The sequence below is a fragment of the Conger conger genome, chromosome 14, assembly GCF_963514075.1.
Source record: "Conger conger chromosome 14, fConCon1.1, whole genome shotgun sequence".
NCBI classification, from domain to species: domain Eukaryota; kingdom Metazoa; phylum Chordata; class Actinopteri; order Anguilliformes; family Congridae; genus Conger; species Conger conger.
In genome coordinates, this window is record NC_083773.1 from 44,204,274 (window position 1) to 44,227,577 (window position 23,304).

Below are 23,304 nucleotides of genomic sequence, written 5' to 3' on the forward strand. Positions count from 1 at the left end.
TTCTACCTGTGCCCTGTCTCCACCTGAAGGGGTGTTCTACCTGCGCCCCTGTCTCCACCTGAAGGAGTGTTCTACCTGCGCCCCTGTCTCCACCTGAAGGAGTGTTCTACCTGTGCCCTGTCTCCACCTGAAGGAGTGTTCTACCTGCGCCCCTGTCTCCACCTGAAGGGGTGTTCTACCTGTGCCCCTGTCTCCACCTGAAGGAGTGTTCTACCTGTGCCCCTGTCTCCATCTGAAGGGGCGTTCCTACCTGTGCCCTGTCTCCACCTGAAGGGGCGTTCCTACCTGTGCCCTGTCTCCACCTGAAGGGGCGTCCCTACCTGTGCCCTGTCTCCACCTGAAGGGGCGTCCCTACCTGCCAGTCCTCTGCAGCTCCGGGCCATGGTGTTCTCCTTGTGCCCCTGTCTCCACCTGGCCAGCAATCCCGTTAGGCGCCCCCGGCATCTTCCTCTTCTCCTGAAACAGTCCCGGGGTGGAAGGGGGGGCGTTCAGTGGCTTAATCCCTTCACACAGATGCCATCCTCACCCGTTTACGCTGTGATCCAGTCCCACGGCCGTGGCCATGAAACTGCCTGACTCAACATTCAGTGGGTTAAAGTGGAAGCAACACTTCATCGGTAAGCGGACAAAGAGTTTCTAAGTGCTGTTGTTGTCGCAAATTTCGGCCAGTTAACAAGTACCCCCTGCCCAGTCTCATCTGGGACATCTCTGTGTAAAACCAACGGTAAGATTGTATTTTTCCATATTTAGTTGCAGATATTGCTATTAGAATGACATGGTATGATTACAGAAGAATTTCTCTAGTTCATTAGGCTATTCAGTGAGCAGCATTTTTCACTGCTGTATTGGAATATCTTCGGGCTATTTTTCACTTACAATTAATGGTGGTGAAATATTTGTATGTATCCTTGAGTTCACGCTCCCAGATAGAGTCCAATATCTCATGCTAGTTGCAGATGAGACTGTGACTTACAGTTGATTTAGACTAATTTAGACTCCCCTGGAGCAATGCAGTTTTAAGGACCTTGGTCAAGGGCCCAATGGCTGGGTTGTGGCTACACCGGGAACGACTGACCTTGCGGGTCCCAGTCATGCATCTTAACCGCTACACGCTCCTCACCTGCGAGGGGACGGTCTTCGGGGGCTCGATGCGGATGGAGGGGTCCCACTCTCCCGGGGGCAGCACGGTCACCTGGTCCAAGAACTCGTCGATCCCGGCCAGTAGGTCACTGCGATCCTTAGCCTTGTAGGCCACGTCGTGGAAGATCTGGTCCCCAGACAGCAGACACTTACTCAAATGTTTTTCCCCCTTCTGTAGGGAATGCCCTTTCACTCTTTACAGGTTCAGTTGCAGTGAGCCACATCTAAATAAGTCTAGAGGATGAGTCACACCTCAACGGAACCATCCGAGTGGATAGATGAGACTTAAGATGTAAGCGGAAAAAAACATACTTTCATTTAATTTTTGGGTGAACTGCCCGTTTAAATATGAAACTGCAAATAGGGTTGGCCAGATTTTTAATCTGCAAGAAGGGGTTGGGAGAAACCCCCAAACACCTGTTCGAAGACTTCACAAACAGAAAGACAGGCTACACTGCCTGATGCAATCCACTACTTAGCTGCAAAAACAGGCTACAAAATTAAAATGGCAAGTTACAGTTTGCTAATAAGTAAGTCTTCAATGGGAGAGCACGTATTCAACTCACAATAGCATCTATAATTATAAATATCCGATATTTATTTATGCAATACCTTGAGAGTGGACTCATCTGTACACCCCTCTCCATTCCCAAGTACTATATCCAAACATTTCAATATCTCAAGCGCCTTACCAATATTACAATAACATTACATTACAATGGGCACTGTCTTGTATTGCCGTTTGCTGTTTGTATGGTTATTTCCCCCATTATTTTTTGTAGTACAATTTGTTTTGCATTTCATTAGGATTTGTTACACCCTTCCCTCTCAGAGAGGACACATCTTTTTGTAAATCATAATTGTAAATAAAAATAAAGTTCACCTTCCAAAAGGGGTGGGGGCATTGGGGCGGCGGGGGTGTGTGGCAGGAATTAAAGAGAAAAGGACATACCGATCTGTAATAGTCCAGAATGCAACAGGAGCTCAGTGGGGGATTGCTTTTGGTCTTTTAGCTAAGTACTACTCGCTAGCTAGCTAATATAAATGTCAATATATCCAGCTGTGTATCTCATGCCCCTCACCAGGAAGGAGGTTGGTGAATTCTGGGTAATAAGAGTAATTTAGCAGTCATAAATCATCATTAAATCTCCTCCATAAAATAAGAGTGTAATCAGAATTCTGCTTACCTCGTCGGTCATGATGGTAGCCATGGACCGGCCGATCTCATGGTACTGTTGGGCTTTCCCGTCCGGACCCAGGAGAATGAACATGAATCTATGAAAAGCCAAACACCGTTCAACGTAAGGCCTTAAAAGGTTTATCAAAACTTACCAAGAACATGCTTTCAATCAGTAAACATAGGACAAAAACTGTATTCTGAAAATCTAGTGCAATCTAGCCATGAATTAATTGTCGGCCAAATGACATTGGAGGTGACAACAGTGCATCACTGGTGGGCTTTTACATGCTTATGGTTTTCTTGCTATTCCTGTTAAGCACTTTGAGCTTACATTTTGCATGAAAGGTGCTATAGAAATAAAGCTAGCAGTAGTACTAGGAGGAGTATTTAATCACGGCTGCTCACATTTCAAATATCGGATGCGAGCAGACAAATCTTAAATCCTTCCTTGTCCGTAATTGGCAATAACAGCAGTGTGAGGTTGCAAGAGGTGAACAGAGTTCACTGCGAAAGCCACTTCTGCCAGCTCAGATCTACTGGGGATGGGCTTGGCTCTGCCAGTGCACTGCCCTCTCTTGCTGAGTCTGCAGTATAGAACCAGAACATCATGAAACTGCTATTGGACCCAGAGTTTAATCTACCAGACCAGGATGTTTTACTGCAGGACCAAATGAGTTCCATACTGCAGGTACCTTTAGAAAATGATATCTGTGATCGATGTAAAATGATAATATTAACAGAAGCCAGTAGAAGCATGCTAGTGCTGCTGATGAATGCCATATTTTTCCACATTGCAGAACTTCAGTGACATTGGCATTGACCAGACCAGAGAAGTCATCTGTTGCTTGATTCCTTACCTGGGTGAAAAGAATGATGAACTCACCCAAGAGCACAATGCAAGTGTGATATTTATGAACATTGTGGAATACGTTCATGTTTGCTGATGATGCATGAAGTGAGGCCAGGCTGCAAATACAGCTTATGCCAAAAACAATACTCTGAAGGCATTATTATTATTACACGGTTCTTTGAAGCAGTGTTTCTCAGTCTTGTTCTAATGCACCCACTAAAATGTCCAGCACTTTGGTTCTCCAGGAGCAGGATTAAGAAACATTTAAATGGATCCAGTGTCTCCTGGTCAAAGTACTTCCATGTGGAAGTATAATGTGTAAAACTGGTCACTTAATTATTTGTATAGAACATTGGTCTGAAGCAAACAAAAGGCACAGGGTGTTTGTAACAAATAAAAATAAATACTTAAACATGTATATCTGTGTATTTTTGTTTATAATATGCTTATTTACTTTTATACAACGGATAGGTCTGGTCCATTGTCTCTATTGGTCAGTTTGCGTTCCAGCCGTGCCAATATCCACAACGGCTAAATGGAATATTCACACATCCGTTATCTACTTTGTAATCAAAATGAACATAACTTAAAAGTACAAGAGGTAAGATTGTTACAAGACCATTGCAAATCCCTTCCTATCATTGAAAAAGGCTCACTGACATGTTCACTCACCCTCTGCCTGTGTTTATTGTCCTTAAAGAAATTGCATTTCAAAATATGAAGTTGACGGGCCGGCACTCTGTATCAAAACATCATATAGCTGTACAAAAATTCAAGCTCATTGGTTGAAAATTGGTTCTATTTGCCACAGCCAATGGCTTTTCAACATCAGCACATTCACAGAGAAGGGGTGGGATAAACAGTGTTGTGGTTTGAGCGTGTTTGTTGCTGCAATTCCTCTCTTGACCGTTTGAAGTCCGAAATTACCTATTGCACCTTTAACGTTATCATCATCTCGCCTCTAGTAGCCTATCAAAGTAAAGTAAAATGAGTGAGTTTAAAGTGTCTGATTTGGAAAGGAGCAAGAACGAACAAAAATACAACTTTTAGGTAAAATCCTCGGATTGAAATTCCAGCAAGATCACCAAACCCCAGCGAAGCAAATGATTACTCATAACGACTATTTCAATATCTGCACGTTATCTGGCAGTGTCCCGATAAACGTCTACAACAAAAACAAATTACTTGTGGGTGTCAGTGTCGTCTGGTGTAATGTAAACTAGCAAGCTACTAACGTTGCTTTGATAGTGGACGAGGAAGGATACATTATTGTGAGCTAACGTTAAAATACTGTTTAAAATTTGAAAGATAAATGTGGTAACCATTGTATAAAAGCACGTCGTGCTTAACCACCCCGCTAGCTGTGCCAATATCCACGATAGACCACGGATTCTCATTCCATAACGCTTAAATATGCCTTGCAGGTATAGATATGTAGAGTGTCTGATGGCTTCCTTCTTAATGTCACTGAATGAAATAAAAGTGTATTCTGGGAAATTATCACAATAGAAGACATGGGGTGAATAGGTAGATTACGCTCAGTAAATTTGAGTAATTTTAATCAATGTGTTTTACCATTATTAAATATAACCAATCAATAATAAACACAAATGAGAATAAAAGCCTTGCTCTTAGCAGTTACCTTAACATAATTAAAATGAACAGGTTATAAGGTGACGCTGCATCAACAATTTGGGTGGTTTCACACGATTTCCTGAAGCAGATTTCACTTAAACCTGGGGTAGGTGATTTCTTTTTTGGTAATATTCGGTGAAATTATCTTCAGATTCCGACAGCTAGCAATAAACCTAAAATTGAATCTGTGTTTGTCCCAGGACACTAGGACAGATTTTCAGGGACTTCAGTTTTTCGTCGCTCCCAGTAGCTAACATCCAATGAGGGCGGCTCTAAGCCAGGAGGTGTGCTTGTCTGCCTATCAAAATCGTGTGTCCCCGAGAGGCTAACTGGAGTTTTTTGCCGCTGTATACATTCAAAATCTTCTTCCTCAATTCGTCTTGCACCCAAAGATCGCCTACCCCAACTTTCACAGTACATGTAATTTACATTATTGCATGTAACTCTGTTGCCTGACTTTTCTTAAGGAGATATATAAATAAATGATTTACTATTAGAATGTTTATACTTAGAAAATCAATATAATTAGTATTATAATTTTTTTTTGCGTAGCCAAAAAGTACTGATCATACCTTTTCTCTTGTGGTGATAGCTGTAGTTAGCTAACGTTAATAGCAAAATGAAAAAACGCACAAATTACCCTAGAAGCAACTACAGCAATGTTGTCCTTCATAGAGGTCGGGACAATTCACAGTAAGAATACATTTTATGACAACATTAGTTACAGTTGATCATGGCTAAAACTGGGTCAAAGGGGACCGGGAACATTCAGCCTTGAAACTCAAATAGAGATACACGAAGTGAGATGATACAGCTAGAGCAGGATTTCCAGAGGGTGTCCTGCATACGTGATTCTTTATTGTGTGCAAGTCTTTGCATTAATTTGAGTGGCAACTGTTTCCTGTTTTGTTTTTTTGTTTTTTTATTCTGTGAGAACAAGTCGAACAGAACTTGCATTGCATAAAAGTATGTTTTTCCTTTATAAATATACCCGAGTAAGAGCAAAAAGTATCCTCCTATAGAACAACTATTAGAAGTACAATTTATTTAAAAAAACGTACTTAAGCAAATGTAATGGAGTAAATGTAATGCGTTACTACCCACCTCTGCATATCATATCATATATCAGGCCCTGAACAGAGACACTGTAATACCTTACTATTTAAAAACAAAAAATCTTAAAGAAAAACAGGGTAAGTGACCATGATTTAGAAAGCGAGAGAGGTTGCTACTGGAAACCAAATAGAGGAACATGCCTGTACCCACTGCCACTCGGACACTGAAACTGAGATGCTCTTCTTGTGTACATGTCCCAAATACAGCCAACTATTTCCCAAATTTCTAACACATAATTCCTAGATTCATTACATTAGAAAATTACAAAAAACTATTTTCTGTTGGGGGAGGATAAAGTCTAAAGTTTAAAATTTGTACATTCCTGTCACAGTAGATAATTAAATATTTAAGAACAAAAAAAAAAACCTTTGGTATCAGACCACCCATTTTGTAAGCAAAATGATGTCCTTTGTTGTGTTGGCAGTGTGTTTTGGGTCATTGTCTTGCTGCATGATGAAGTTCCTTAGTTTGGATACATTTCTCTGTAAATTGGCAGACAGAATGTTTTTGTAGACTTCTGAATTCATCCTGCTGTTACCATCATGAGTTACATCATCAATAAAGATTAGTAAGAAAACTCCAGAAGCAGCCATGCAAGCCCAAGCCATGGCACTTCCTCCACCATGCTTCACAGATTTGGATTATGAGCAATTCTCTACTTTCTCCACACTTTTTTCCATCAGGTTGGTTGGTCTCATCAGTTCATAAAGCTTTGTTCCAGAACTTTTGTGGCTCAGCTCTGTACTTCTTTGCAAATTGTAATCTCACCTTTAGATTCTTACTAGTGATGAGTGGTTTGCATCTTGTGGTATAGCCTCTATATTGCTTCTTTGAAAGGTTGATTGAGATACATTCACCGCTGCCCTGTCGGGATTGTTTGTGACTGATGCTTTGGAGTTTTTCTTCACAGCTCTCACAATCTGTCTTGTCTGCTCTCACAGTTGTCATCACCTGCTGTTGTTTTCCTTGGTTGACCTGTTCCATGTCTGTTGCTCAGTACGCCAGCAGTTTTTTTCTTTTTCAAGCTATCCCCAATGCAATGGATTTCCCCTCTTTTCTAAGCTTCAAAATGGCTTGCTTTTCTCCCGTAGACAGCTTTCTGATCTTCATGTTGGTTTATCTTTTCCAACACAAATGCAGTCTTCTCAGGCAAAACCCAAGGCTAAAACCAAGAATAGACAATCAGAACTATTTATTGTTTAACCAACCATCTAACAGGAAACATCTGAGCAACAAGAAACACCTGTCAGTGAAATGTTCCAAAACCTTTGCTCACCTAAAAATTGGCTGGTCTGGTACAAAAGGTGATATGTGGTTTAATAAATCTAGATAAGAATCCCAGAAAAAATTCAGATCAGTCATCTCATGTACAGTTGTGTTCAAATAAATAGCAGTGCATTAAAAAAAGTGAATAAAGTGCAAATATTTTCAATAACTTTTAGTTCCATATTTCAAATGTAGTGGAAACATTACACATTCACAATTCCAAATAAAAGCATTAGCACATTTTATCAAGTCTGCTTTATTCTTTTACAGGAAGCAAAGAAAAGGAATATTAATCTGTTAAAAAAATGGCAGTGTCAACAGTTTTCTCTTTAAACACTTACTGTATAAACTGAAGACATTTTTCAAGATTTAACTTCACTTCAAATTACTTAACTAATATTTAGTTGCATAACCTTTTTTTTTTTTTTTGCGCATCTGCATTGCATCAATCAACCAACTTCTGGCACAAACTACATTCCACAGTTCCTGTGAATTTTTGGGTTTTGCTTCAGAAACTGCATTTTTAATGTCACCCCACAAGTTTTCAATGGGGTTGAGGTGGGGGTATTGAGCTGGCCACTCCATCTCCATTACCTCAATCCTTTTTGTCTGGAACCAAGATGTTGCTCGCTTACTCGTGTTTTGCGGTCGTTGTCTTTCAGGGGCATTTCCTCTTCGGCATACGGCAACATAATCTCTTCAAGTATTTTGATGTATTCACACTGATCCATGATCCCTGGTATACGATACCAACATCTTAGTATGAAAAACCCCCATACCATGATTTTTGTACCACCATGCTTCACTGTCTTCACCGTGCACTGTGGCTTGAATTCAGTCAACGACCACTAGACCCGAAAAGAACAATTTTACTCTCATCAGTCCCCAGAATGTTACGCCATTTCTCTTTGGGCCAATCAATGTGTTCCTTGGTGATTCTGCACATGCCATTTTTTCAATAATGATGCCTTACTGGGGCTTCTTGCTGATAGCTTAGCTTCGAACGTCTTCTGACTGTAACAGCACTTACAGGTAATTGTAGAGCATCTTTGATCTTTCTGGAGCTGATTAATGGTTGAATCTTTGCCATTCTGACGATTCTTTGATCCATTTAACAGTAGTACAAGTGTTTCGGGTTTTTGTTGCAATTTTAAAGCATTTGAGATCATTTTAGCTGAGCATCCCATCATTTGCTGCACTTCTTTATATGTTTTCCCTTCTCCAATCAACTTTTTAATTAAATGACGTTGTCCGAACAATGTTTGGAACGGCCTATTTTACTTAGCAATTCAGAAGGAAATATATTTTATGACAACATGTGAAACATTTGCTTCCCTTCTTCCTTAATAAAGGACAATTAATGACACCTGATTTTTCACAGAATTAATTAATTATCTATTTAAAATGCAAACTGCTATTATTTTGAACAAGCTCCTTTAAATGACTGAGTCAATTACTCAGAACAAGCAGCGTGCATGTCATGACAGTTGGGTCTGTTGTTTTTCTATTACACTACTACATCTACAAGTAAATTATTTGCTATGTAGAAATATCACTACTACTGATAACAGTGGTTCATCAGGTTACTGATATTGTACTGCAATTCTTTTAACACAACTGTACAGTTTAGCTTTTCACCTCAAACCCAATTGTCTTCAGTGCATAGCAAAAACAAAGGAATTAGCCCTGCTGTTCCAATACTTGTGGAGGGGACTGTATATACTTGTATGTGTATACAGTACTTATGCAATGTGTCTGTATGTGTGTACATCATACATACATACAATTATAGGACAATCACTGTATGTTAATTATTACTGATTTACATTATATTATATGAATCAAATGTGTATGATGTGTTTTTTTATCTTGAACATTGACTTATTTATTCATTTCTGTATTTATTATTATTATTAATTTTATTTTTATAAAACACATATCTTTATTTGTCATGCCAGTAAAGCCAATTGAACCTGAAAGCGAGAGAGCGCACACCTGGTGGGAATGGGGACTTCCGTAAGGCCAGACAGCAGGATGGCGGGTGACAGGCGGACAAATGCCACGATGGGCCTCTCCAGGAAGTCCAGCTCTCCCACCAGCACGTTGGAGGCCTCAGCCCCGGTCGGGATCTTCTTCATGAAATGCATGTCCACCTGGAGTAACAGGACGTGAGACAGAGGGATAGGCAATAATCTAACAGGGCAGTGGTGTCTAAAGTTATGTGGAAAAGTGCAAATGAGTCAACGCACGGTTTTGTGCAGTTGTGTGAGCTTATGCGGACATGTGCGTGCATTTGTTTGGGTGTGTGTGTATGTCTGTGTGTATGTCTGTGTGTGTGTGCGCGTGTGTGTATGTACACTGCAGTCTGTAAGTATTTGGACAGTGCAACAATTTATATTGTTTTCACTCTGTACTCCAGCAACCATCACTGTGTAGTTGAAGTGCAGACATTCAGCTTTGTTTTGATGATGTTTACACCCATATTGGGTGATTAGTGTAGGAATCACATCACTTTTTATGCATAGTCAATTACATTTTAGGGGACCAAAAGTAATTGGACAATCAGGTCTTCAGCAAGTGAAACGCTTGCTCAATTATACTGAGGTTCAGGTGATTCACTTGGCCAGTCAAGAACATCATTTTTTTTATTTATTAAAAAATGCGGTTGCTTGGTTTCTTGGCCAGTTCCTTTTAACCTCTACACTTTGCTCTTGCCATCACTCTGTTACAAGTCAGTCTTGGTCTCATCTGTCCACAAGGCCCTTTTCCAGAACTCTACAGTTCTGTTTTAGGTACTACTTAGCGAACTGTATCCTATCCTGTTTTTTCAGCGAACTAGTGGTTTGCATCTTGTATTGGAGCCTCTGTATATCTGTCACTGACACATCCACACTTGCCTCCTGAGCATTTCTGATCTGTCAAACAGACACTTGGGGATTTTTCTTCATTCTGGCTGGATTTCTTTATTCATCATTTGTAGAGGTCATCCTTGGCTGATCAGCCCCTTGGCAATTACTGAGCTCACCAGTACTCTCTTTCCTCTTAATGATGTTGCAAACAGTTTATTTTGGTAAACCCATTGTTTTGCCTATGTCTCTGACTGTTTTCTTATTTCTCAGCCTCATAATGGCTTCCTCGACTGTCATTAGCCTAACTCTGGTCCTCCAGTTGACAAACGCCAATAACAGACTGCAAGGGTAATCAAAAGCCTAGAATCAAGATTAGATACTGAAAGCTTTTTTATACCTGCACTAAGGAAGCAATTGGAAACCCAAAAGTAACATGAGATGTATAAAAATGTATCTTGTGTAGCTCAGGGCTAGCACAGGCCCTGGTCACTAGCACAGGGATAACACAGGCCCTGGTCACTAGCACAGGGATAACACAGGCCCTGGTCACTAACACAGGGATAACACAGGCCCTGGTCACTAGCACAGGGATAACACAGGCCCTGGTCACTAGCACAGGGATAACACAGGCCCTGGTCACTAGCACAGGGATAACACAGGCCCTGGTCACTAGCACAGGGATAACACAGGCCCTGGTCGCTAGCGCAGAGCTAACACAGGCCCTGGTCACTAGCACAGGGATAACACAGGCCCTGGTCACTAGCACAGGGATAACACAGGCCCTGGTCGCTAGCACAGGGATAACACAGGCCCTGGTCACTAGCACAGGGATAACACAGGCCCTGGTCGCTAGCGCAGAGCTAACACAGGCCCTGGTCACTAGCACAGGGATAACACAGGCCCTAGTCACTAGAACAGGGATAACACAGGCCCTGGTCACTAGTGCAGGGATAACACCATTAGATAGATCTTTATGTGTGATTGTGTGTGCGTGATTGTGATGGAGAGAGAGAACATGTCTGTGTAACTAATATATCTACACATACAGTCTGTGTGCATGCCTGTTTAGAGAAAAGTGTGTGTGTTTGTGAGTGTGTGTGTTTGTGTGACAGAGAGAGAGAAAGAGAGAGAGTGTGTGCATATGTGAAGGGGGTGTACCTTTGGCACTTGGCTGCTGTCCTGGTTGGCCCCATTTTTTACCTCCGTGTTGGTGGGGGCCGACTGTGGGGAGACAACTGGAGCTTTTGGGAGGCACACAATGGGAGGAGGGAGTGCAAAAGAGTGAAACCCTTCTTCCACCTTTCCATTTCACTTCAGGTAGGTACAAGCTCAACAGACACAATATACAATATCTTTCCTCAGAACATCCAAAACATTCATTGATTCCTGTTTCCCATATTTAAATATATATAATTGCCGTTATTCAGGATTCACAGACACAGTAATAAGTATACTTGTTATATTGGTTTTCCAGTTGGGTCAAAGGTATTCTTGACACAGTGACTACATCATCAAATGTGTTCCAATTTGAATAAAACTGAAGCGTATTTGCACTAGTTAGTAAGTCAAGTGTACTAGCTAGCTAGTACACTTGACAAAGAGCATACTATTTTGAATGCAAGCATGCTCTTGATATATGGGTTGGGTTGTCTCCCTCTTGTGACTGCTTGGGTTCTCACTATCTGTCCTACCTATGCAGCCAGAGATTTAATCCTGCACTTTTATAAACCACAATTGTATCCCTGTCACTTTTTTGCACTACCTGTTGCTCTGTTGCACATCCCCAATGTCTCTCTACTTTCCCTCTTCCCTTCATTGCTCCTGTCCGTCCCTTCTGTCTCAGCCTGTTGCTCCTCATCATTTGTCCGTGTGGTAAAGGGTCTCAGTTTGTGTGTGTGGTAGAGGGTCTCAGTTTGCGTGTGTGGTAGAGGGTCTCAGTTTGTCCACGTGCTACAGGGTCTCAGTTACAGCGTCTGCCAAATGCCAATAGGGAATGCCGGGAAGGGGTTGGAGGCCTACACAGTCATGGACGAGGGGAGTTTGAATTGTTATAATGATCTGAAGGAGGCGCTGTTTGCAAAATCTGACATCTCGCCGGAAACCTCAGCAATTCAGGGAGTCGATCAACGTACCTGGAGAGAGGCCCACTGAGACCTACCATCGACTGTTGTTGGATTCGGCCGGAGCAGCGGCCCAAGGAGGAGATTGGTGAAACAAACATCGGAGCAACTGCTTCGTGTGCTGCTCTATGACACTAGAACTTGACCGCTGCCCTGCATTACATCAATGCCCACAGAGGGGGCCAGCAATAGCCCACTTTACCCCCAAAGGCAACAAAGACTCCAAGGACAGTCAGGACAATGGAGGTAAACCTGTTGAGCTGGGAGTAAAAAGGGGGACATCGCACATACCGCAAATAAGGTGTTTTTACTGCCAGCAGCCCGGCCATAAGGCCTTAATTTGTCTGGTGCGTAAGCCCAAACTTAATGGGTTCTGTTACCCGGTTATTGTTAACGGGCAGGTGTTGCATGCACTATTGGACACTGGCAGCTCAATGTCAGGTATGTGCCGGAAAGTACCATCAACTACAGTAGCAGAGCAAGCATTCACTGTGTTCATAGTGACCAGACATTGTACCCTATGGCAGGTTGTAAATGAGCAGATATACTGAATGTTGGTGTGGTTGTGGGCTTGCCCACTGACATGCTGTTTGGGAGGGATTTGCAAGTGTTGTCTGACCTATTAATGATGTCGAAATGTACCACCAATGCACAAAAGAGCAAAAGCGGGCAGGGCGGGACCAAGGGGAAAATCACGCTGTCAGCGGCGCCTGGAGAAACAGCTGGGTTCCCCTGAACCAGTGATTGAGACGGTGGGCTTGATGTCAGTGGGTGGGAAGTCCCAGGAAATATTGGGGCCTTGCAGTGTGCTGACTTAACCCTAAGGCATGTGCCCTCTACACTCCTTGCCGGTGATCTCCACTCTATTCTAGGGCATCACGAGGGACATTGTGGGACCCCTGGAGAAGAGCAGTGCTGGATACCAGTCCATACTGGTCCTTTGTGTCTATGCTACCAGGTTCCCAGAGGCCTTCCCACTCCGGTCCATAACCACCCCCACAGTCATCGGTGTATTAATCCAGGGTCGGCATTCCTGATGACTGGCAGTCCCTACCATCCCCAGACCGATTACCTCATTGAACAGTTTAACTAGACCCTCAAGAACATGCTGAGGAAGTTAATCTGAGACACCGGGAAGGACTGGGATAAATGGTTACCTTTGTTGTTTGCCTACAGGGAGGTTCCGCAGGCATCTACAGGGTTTTCCCCGTTTGTGCTCATCTATGGCCCACTGGATCTATTGAGGAAGACTTGGGAGGCACCAACTTCCACCTTGGGAGGCCCAGAAGACCCAGAAGCGATGGTATGATCAGGATGCCCGTCACGGTGAATACTGACCCAGGCAGAAGGTACTGCTGCTGCTGCCGTCTGCTACCAGCAAGCTGCTGGCTCAGTGGCAGGGGCCCTATGTCATCACAAGGAAGATGGGCCCGGTCACGTATGAGGTTCATCATCCGGACAAGGGCAAAACTTACCTTACCATGTCAACCTGATCAAGGAATGGAAGGAGAGGGATACTACCGTGGCGAAGGCATTGCAGGTATGGAAAGTGGAAGAGTATGAGGAGATGGATATGATCCTGGCAGCAGCAGAGCCAGGGAATCCTAGAGCATCTGGGGATGGGACAAGCAGCAGAGCTCCAGCAGGTCTTTGTGGATGGTGATTGAGCCATCTGGGGGTGATTGAGCCATTGTCGAGTGAATGGAGAAGCCCCATCGTCATTGTCCCAAAGACTCAGACATCAGAGTCTGTATGGACTTCGGCAAACTCAATGCGGTATCCCATTTCGGCGTGTACCCAATGGCGCGTATTGACAATCTACCGGAGAAGATTGGATACTCCAACTATATTACCACGCTAGACCTGTACAAGAGGTACTGGCAGGTCCCCCTGGAGGAGAAGTCCAAGGAATATACCACTTTCAGACCCCCCCGGGACTGTACCAGTTCACGACGATGCCTTTCGGATTACATGGGGCGCCTGGTACCTTCCAGCGCCTAATGGACCGTGTGGTACAGGGCTGTCAGGACTGCTGTTCGGCATATCTGGATGATGTCGTCATATTCAGCAACACCTGGGATGAACATCTCCAGCATCTCCGCCGGGTCCTGCAGCAAATCCATGGGGCCAGAAGTGTGAGTGGGCAAAGCAAGAGACGAGGTACCTGGGCTACCTGTTGGGGAGGGGGAAGGTCCACCCACAGGTGGATAAAGTGGAGGCAAATTACAGCCCATAACCCCATACCAGGAAACAGGTGAGGTCCTTTTTGGGTCTAGTCGGGTGATACCTGAAGTTCACTCCTAGAAAAGGAGTGCCTTGCAATCAAATGGGCCTTGGACAGTCTGCGGTACTACCTGCTGGGGCGGAAGTTTGACCTGGACACTGACCATCGAGCCCTCACCTGGATTCAGACAAGGAAGGACCACTACGCCCGGGTGACTAGATGGTATCTGGCACTGCATTCCTTCAAGTTCCTCATACTCCGGGTAGACATAGATGGGTCAGCGCAACATTACCGCAGACTACCTGTCAAGATTACCGAGCTTCGTCCATCCAGAAGAGGAGGGAGCTAATGTGACAGAGGGCTCTCTCCCTGGCTGCGAGCGGCACACCACCTACACCAAACCCCCGTAATCGTACCACATTTGTGTTTGTTTCATTCTCATTTTGCAATTCATAGCACTGTTTCCACGGAGTGCGGGGGTGCACACCTGGCTTCTAGCTCAGGTTTCCCATGGCAACCACACGCAAAACACATCCACTCCATATTCGCGCTCTAACAGTTAAATCGCTAATTTAAAATAACATACACAGAAATGTCTTTGTTACTTTGTTACCGTTTATTGTTGTTCAGCTGTTAAATGTTGTAGAGCACTCTGTTTGTTTTGCGTGTTTTCATTTGTCCGTGTTTAGGTTTGTACATGGCGCAAGTGGGCGGAACACTTCCGGGTACGGCAGCCTGGATATGAAAACTGAGCCTGAGAATTCGAGCTGGCTTTGTGGTGGCCGTCTCGTTTAGGCACATGCGCATTGCCAGCCAGAGTTGGAAAGCACCATTGTTCACAAGTTAGATTTTTACCAACTGTTATTAACTGTCGTATGGGGAGATGTATGTACAATGATGTAACTAGTCATTAGCTGTGCCATTGCTGTGAAATTATCTTTTGTTTGTGTGTCGTCATTATTTTGTTTGTATTTCTCATTGTACATATATTTTTCACTGTAAATATATTTTTTCACAGAGCACTGTAAATAAATCTGTTGCACAAAACCTGCTATAAAGGCGGAGTGTGGTAGACGGTCTCAGTTTCTGAGTGTGGTAGAGTCTCAGTTTGTGTGTGGTAGAGGATCTCAGTTTTTCCATGTTGTAGAGGGTCTCAGTTTGTGAGTGTAATAGATGGTCTCAGTTTGTCAATGTGGTAGACGGTCTCAGTTAGTCTGTGTGGTAGAGGGTCTCAGTTTGTTGGTATGGTAGACAGTCTCAGTTAGTCTGTGTGGTAGAGGGGCTCAGTTTGTCGGTATGGTTGAGGGTCTCAGGTTGTGAGTGCGGTAGACGGTTTCAGTATTTCCGTATGGTAGAGGGTCTCAGGTTGTGAGTGTATGGTAGAGGGTCTCAGGTTGTGAGTGTATGGTAGAGGGTCTCAGGTTGTGAGTGTATGGTAGAGGGTCTCAGGTTGTGAGTGTATGGTAGAGGGTCTCAGGTTGTGAGTGCGGTCTCCTCACCGCTCTTGTCCATGCCGTGGGGCTCGGACTGCTTGCGGCCGGCGTCAGCAAAGGAGCGCACTATGGGGATGAGGTTGTTCCGCTTCTTCTCATTTTGGTGGTGGTGCCTCTTGAGCAGAGCCTCCCGCACCTTCACGCGCACACTCTCGTCCAGCTCCTGCGCTGTCTCCTGCTGGTCCAGCACCATGTCTGCAGGACATGGAACAGGTAAGGGACGGTGCATCACGTTTCATTTGGCGGTTTACCTCTACGGCAAGAATGCTAAAAAAATATTTAAATAGTTGGACAGTAGGGGGCAGCCGCATTGCATTTCAGCCTGCAAAAGGCAGAGCTGTCATTTGAAGCAAGATTACCCATAATCCATTGTGGCTTATGTTTTTTTTTCATACAACCATCACCAGTTGGCAAATGTGTGCACTCCACAGCTCCACAGCTGTTGCGAGCCCACCCAGGTGACGGACTTCATTTTCCTCACAGGAACAGATAAGAACAAGAGATGTTATTGCATGTTATTGATTACGCTCTGGTAGGCCTATCGATCTGTAGGCTACTGTATGTTCCCTTCCATTACATGAAATTAAAGTCATTTAGCGGACACTCCAGAGCGACATCCAATAAAGTGCAAATCATAACAGTTGCAGCCTGTAGTGTAGTGGTTAAGGTACATGACTGGAACCCATTGGTGGTTCGATCCCCAGTGTAGCCACAATAAGATCCGCACAGACATTGGGCCCTAGAGCAAGGCCCTTAACCCTGCATTGCTCCAGGGGAGGATTGTCTCCTGCTTAATCTAATCAACTGTACGTGGCTCTGGATAAGAGCATCTGCCAAACACCATTAATGTAATGTAATATAATAACAAGGGACAAGTCTGCTGAAAACCCGAGAGGAAAGCACGGTTCCAAGTTCTAGAGTGATCAATCTAAAAACTTGAACCCTGGTAGAACAATCAGATAACTGTCCAAGTACCAATACCACAGTTTTGGCAGCTAGAACAGCACTAATAGTAAAATATACTGTATACTGTATATAGTACTGGAGTTTAAGTGCAGTATGTTGGTTGCAGTTGGACTGCTGTTATACTGCAGTTGTAATGCAGTAAAACAAACTGCATATTACTGTGTATAATAGTACTGTACAAAGTGCAGGAACTTCTGTTCTTTAGATAGTTTTGGAGGAGTTTGTGGATTGTTCTTGAAACTTAGGCCTATATTACAAATAAGACACTCTGCTTCCCTTGCTGTTGGAACATTGCATGTATTTTGGACAGTGCTTACATTTGCCACCTGTAGTTAAAGTACTGTGGAAAAATATGTATATATATGGAAATTTGCTGCCAGCAGATCTCCTGAGGCAGATGTGCCAAATGAAACACAAAACCACTGCACATAAGAGCAGGTGTGTTTATTGTGTGCAAGCAGCACCTCTCCCTGTAATCTATAATTGATTGGTTTGTTGTTGTTTTTCAGTTCTCAATAGTGGGTCACCACTTGTAATAACTTGTGTTCGCAAGCATGGTACTCTTTGCTACTTTTGTTTAGCTATGTAAGCTGTTTGGTTACTATCTAAGTGTAATCATCATGTTGTGCTGTAGAAAAATGGTTTTCAATATATTCCACTGCCAGATTAATCAAATAGGCTCAAGTCCTTATCTTTGTTGTAGCCTCAGCACTTGAAATTGTACTTTCGTCTAGGGTCTTTCAGTCCCTGGTTATGGGTATGCACTTTGTTATACGTTTGTTATGGCTGTAATATAATGTAATGTGTGTTACACGCAGGATTGTGTGTTCAGTATGTTAAGAGCAGGATCACTGTGTGCTCAATGTGTTAAGAGCATGTACAGGGTGTGTTCAGTTTGTAGTGTGTGCACATTGTGTGCTGAGAGCAGGATCACTATGTGTTCAGTGTGCTAAAAGCACGAGTATTGTGTGTTCTGTGTGTTAAGAGCAGGATCATTGTGTGTTCAGTGTGTTACAAGATGAGCACTGTGTGTTCAGTGTGTTACAACATGAGCACTGTGTGTTCAGTGTGTCACAACATGAGCACTGTGTGTTGAGTGTGCTGAGAGCAGGATCACTGTGTGTTCAGTGTGTGCTGAGAGCAGGTGACCTCTGACCTGCGATCTCCTCGATGCAGCTGGCCTTCAGGTCGAGCAGCACGGTGCCGTTGATGATGCAGCTGCGCAGCTCGAACAGGCTGTGCAGGGACAGCGTGGCCACGTAGGGCTTACTCCAGCGCTCGCCCCCATCCTCCACGTCCTCCTCGAACTTCAGCCACCTGCACGGGGCAGATCAGGGACCCGCGCGGTCTGAACAACAACCAAACCTCGCCACTACGCGCGGTCTGAACAACAACCAAACCTCGCCACTACGCGTGGTCTGAACAACAACCAAACCTCGTCACTATGTGCGCTCTGAACAACAACCAAACCTCGCCACTACGCGCGGTCTGAACAACAACCAAACCTCACCACTACGCGTGGTCTGAACAACAACCAAACCTCGCCACTACGCGCGGTCTGAACAACAACCAAACCTCGCCACTGTGTCCAATGCTTTTATGCATTATCTGCTGCCACATGATTGGCTGATTAGAGATTCACATTAACAAGCCAGTGTATATGTCTATCTAGTCTATCTAAAATGTTTTTTCCTGTAATTTATTGACTCCCTTCTAGAGACGGTGTTCAGTGTTGCAGGAAGTTATTTGTACTTCCTGTTATTGTTCCTGTTATTGTACTTTTAACCATAAATTACACCTCCTGTTAAAACGTAGAAGACTTCAAATCAGTCTCAACTGTTTCTGATTAGTCCGGAGTATAGTCTAGTGGCAGTCTAGTCTTGATTCTAGGCTTTTGTCTAGAATCTTGGCTTTTGTCTGGAGTCACTCGTCTGGCACTTGTCAATATGAGGACCTGAATTGTGCTCATGCCAGTCAAGGAAGCAGCTATGAGGCTGACAAATTAAAATAAAAAACAGTCAGAGACATATGCCAAACAATAGGCTTATTAAAATAACAGTTTGGAACCTCTGCAGTTGATGACCGAAAAATCCTTGTCAGAATGAAGAAAAAACCCCAAACACCTGTGCAACCAATCAGAAAAGCTCTTCAGGAGGCTGCCGTGGATGCATCAGTGACTACTCTTGGCAGACGATTTGTACCACTGTCCAATTACTAACAGCAAGTACTAACGCTGGTCCTTATGAGCCAGTAGCTCATAACGTATATAGCCAAGAAGAGGTACTGAAAGGTCTGTTATGCTGGTACTGAGGAAGCACAGCTGACTAATCAAAAACACCTGTGAAACAATCTGTCCCACACACGATGGTCCCTGAAACGGAGGAGACTATGCATGAACTACACATTGTGTTATTACTACATGATTAAACCAGAATGTATAAAAATATCCAATAATTAAAGCAGTGAATCTACACTTTAACCATGTGATTACAAAGCCAAAAACCTTTTGGAGTTCGGTACACTTTCACTAATCTGACCGACCAGCTTTCACTTACCTGGCGAGGTTAATCTCACCTGGCCAGCTTTCACTTACCTGGCTAGTTTACCCTCACCTGGCCAGCTTGCATTACCTGGCTAGTTTACCCTCACCTGGCCAGCTTTCATTACCTGGCTAGTTTACCCTCACCTGGCCAGCTTTCATTACCTGGCTAGTTTACCCTCACCTGGCCAGCTTTCATTACCTGGCTAGTTTACCCTCACCTGGCCAGCTTTCACTTACCTGGCTAGGTTAATATCACCTGGCCAGCTTTCATTACCTGGCTAGTTTACCCTCACCTGGCCAGCTTTCACTTACCTGGCGAGGTTAATCTCACCTGGCCAGTTTTCACTTATCTGGCGAGGTTAATCTCACCTGGCTGTCTCCTTCCACTCTGTATCCTTGTTCTCCTTCACGCAGATCTCATCCAGCTCGGTGAAGAGGTCATGGGTCACATGCTCCTCGTCCTCCCCTGTGCCCAGGATGAACTGCACGCGCTGGGAGGGCGTGTCTGAGAGGAGGTGTGAGCGGTGTAGGGCAGACAAAGGAGAGGGATGAAGGAGAAGAGATGGAGGGATGAAGAAAATATGAAGACGGATGAAAGGTTGAAGGAAAATGGGAATGAAAGTGAGGAGAGATAAAGGAGAGTTTAACGCAGTGAAGGAGATGGCAGAGAAGGGATGGGGAAACCCAGACATTATGACAAGATGGAGGACATAGATGGGGAGAGAAGGAACAGAGAAATGAAAAATAATTGAATTAAAAACATTCCTTTTGCTTTATGCCATGCTGATTCTGGGGGAAAAAACCCTACCCCTAACCCTCTTTGTTAGTATCCACTAATTAATGACTATAAACAGGAGGCACTAGATCCATCTCAAGAATGAGGGTTTTCTCTCTCTTTGGTTTTGCTTAGGCCCGAATGGGACGGCCATTTTAGCACGTTCAGGGATGTAACGTAACTACATGAAGTGCAGGAGCTCGTTCCTACAAAGAGAATGTCATTAGTAGATGTGTCAATCCTTGCCTGAGGTGGGAAGCCGCATTAGGATCCACAGGGGCAGTCAGACAGCACAAATAGCATTCGATCTGGGTCAAGGTATTGACCAGCCAGTGGCCAGGCCAGAACCAGACTGTGGGTAAAATGGCCTCAGCTGGGAACATTTATACTGAAAAAATCAATCCAACAACAAAAACACAGCAACCCCCTTCTCCGAACCCAGTACACTGAGTGCTAATTCAACAGCCAAAAAAGGTAATGAGCATGAGCTGTCCATTCCTGCCCCAGTTTGATAGGCTAATAGAAATCACTTCTGTGCAGCCAGCATCAGCACAAAACAGCTGCTGTTTCACATACATTATGTAAAACCTACTTTTACATACAAAACCCATTACATAAACTACATAAATCATGTTGGCCCTACTCTACATAAACCATGTGTGCCCACACTACATAAACCCTGTGTCCTACACTACATAAACCCTGAGGGCTCTACACTACATAAACCCTGAGGGCTCTACACTACATAAACCATGTGTGTATAGCAGTGGAGGCTGGTGACTTCCAGAATTGAGGAGGCCATTTTTTTCCGCTTGCTCACTTCACTCGCGATGGAATGTTCCCTGTTCTCTTATCTGTCTTTGTGCTGGCCAAAGGCATACTATTTGGAGTGTAAGCTACAGTCAGAAAGTTCTGGCTGATGAAATTCATTGTGCAGAGCTTAGCCTTGTGCCTTCCTGAAGAAATGACATTGCTGTAAGTCTATGAGCCTGCCTGATAATTAAGCTGAGAAATGACATTTGGATGTAATATAAATGCCAAGTGAACATGTGTAAAAGGCAGGAATTTTAATTATGTAGTTAAAAACAATTTTGTTTAGCTTACATTTTTCATTCTTCTACAGCTTCAACATGTAATCACCAATTTAATCAAGTTTAGCATATAAAAAAGATAAGATAACACTTTCTTTATCATATGTAGTTTTATTCAATATATTTAATATAAAATATGTAAAAATATGGTTCCAGTTGGCTTTATCTAACGTTAACGTTATCCACTAGAGGGCAGCACTCTATTCGTATGTAGAGTGAATTTCCTCACAGAGCAACAATTCGGTAATTTGATATGGAAGATTATTAAATTGACTTGTAATAAAACGAAATGGACTACATTAAAAATAAAACTGTTCAATAAATCCCAAATGGTGTCTAACATGACCTATTGAATGTCATTCTCACTCCCTAGTATCTGGAATCTGCATATCTCCAGCCCAAGATCTCAAATTGCGCTAGAATCTCGCCGACTTCCGAGGTAGTTTTAAGCAAAAGTGTTTGGCCAAATGAGCTATAAACTCCAGGGATGATACCAGGGGTGTTCTCTAAATTTCCTGAAAAGCACAAGTTGATAGGACACTCGTAGCCACTATGGCGAGTGTTTGTTTGACTGAAGTGACTAGCGAATTCTCAAAATGGCTTCTGTGTTGAATAGGAAAGGAAAGGATATTTGATTCCAAATGAACCAGTAGCATGTGATTGGACGAACAAAATGTCAATCTTTCAGCCCTGGACACAATGCATGGTGAGGCCAGGCCTCCGTTGCCCACCCATTTTCAGTGATCTGGCCAATCACATATTGGCATGAAAAAAAATGCATTACATTGACTTCTATGAGAATCTCATTTCCTGGCCTGGCCTGGCCTCCCTTAACACAAACTGATAGGGAAATCTGGCCTGTTGCTTTACAATTGCAATATTGGGTTTTAGCCATGGGAAAATTTAGATTTATGAACAAAACTAAAATAATATGAATATAAAAAATAAAAAATATGTTTTTTGTTAAAATAAATAAATAAAATAAATATATTTATTGTTTTTTTTAAATCTCTCTCTTCTCTCAAATTATTGGGGAGGCCAGGCCTCCTCCACCTCTATGGAGGAGCCTCCACTGGTGTATAGTATAATGTGATTGGTGGGCTCTCACAAGGAGCCAGGGATTCGCCCAGAAGCTGCCAAACTCCAGTGGTTACAATAGATATTGCAGCTTATTAAGCCTCTGGTGCGAAAAAACACATTTCTCCATTGAAGTCCATTCAAAACTACAAATTAACCCTGGTAAATACATACCGGAAATCCTCAAATTGTGGCCGGGGTCTTTTATTTACTTAGGCTGCACAAAGCACAGGCCTTTATTTGGGGCAGGCTTGTATTCGAGGCAGGCCTTTATTTCTTATTAGGCTTCTGTTGTAGAATTTTATTCTTTGAAATAAAGTAAAAGGCTACACTTAAAGTGGGCCAACACTGTTCAACACTTCCTGTAACAGTTCAGAAATCAATTAGTGTAGGCTAATCAGGAACACCGTTTGGTAAGTCATAGCGTCAGTCTTAACAGACTTAGTTTATTGCAAATATTCTCAAACACAATAAATCACATGCAAGTCCAGAATCCATAAAATAACAACTTGCCAGACACGCCTTCATGAACAGTAACAAATTAGCGTAGATAACAGCAAGTTAAGGATCTTTTTTTCCTAAAATGCGTTTTATTGTGAGACATGCGTTTCGTTTGGAGCAGCATACTAGGCTATCAAAAGATTTTCGCTTTGGTTTGGGATTTAATTTACTTTTGGACTGTTTGATTCTATTGCTAAATGTTGGGACTGATGGGCACTGAAATCTGGGGGGTATTTCATGGTTCACTGTTAAGTTTTATGTAGTTGAAAGAGAGTCGGGATTTCCACCCGTCTGTTTATTGTGAGCCAAGGCAGCCGCTTTCATTCATTCATTGAACGTACGCTGTGCTGTAAATACATGGAAACCTTATTGCGTAGCCAAGTAGCCTAAATTGATTTTGCCTGATTTACTTTTCATAAAATTTGTAGGCTGGAATGCCTCGCGGCAACAATTGTGTTTAAATGTATACTGCTTCAGCC

General features: G+C 43.3%; 1 protein-coding gene across 3 annotated transcripts in view; it reads right to left on the reverse strand.

The window, feature by feature from the left end:
• Positions 1–23,304, reverse strand: part of LOC133109378 (electroneutral sodium bicarbonate exchanger 1-like) — a 62,445-nt gene that overhangs the window by 26,554 nt on the left and 12,587 nt on the right. For 2 of the 3 annotated variants that reach the window (XM_061218702.1, XM_061218701.1), the window contains 8 exons: positions 19,751–19,886; positions 17,996–18,156; positions 15,880–16,068; positions 11,195–11,277; positions 9,183–9,340; positions 2,328–2,415; positions 1,121–1,267; positions 356–456 (listed from right to left, as the gene is read on the reverse strand). In XM_061218702.1, the coding sequence (XP_061074686.1) occupies positions 356–456; positions 1,121–1,267; positions 2,328–2,415; positions 9,183–9,340; positions 11,195–11,277; positions 15,880–16,068; positions 17,996–18,156; positions 19,751–19,886 (1,063 nt within the window). The remainder of the gene's footprint in view (positions 1–355; positions 457–1,120; positions 1,268–2,327; positions 2,416–9,182; positions 9,341–11,194; positions 11,278–15,879; positions 16,069–17,995; positions 18,157–19,750; positions 19,887–23,304) is intronic. The other variant, XM_061218703.1, reaches the window with a different exon arrangement.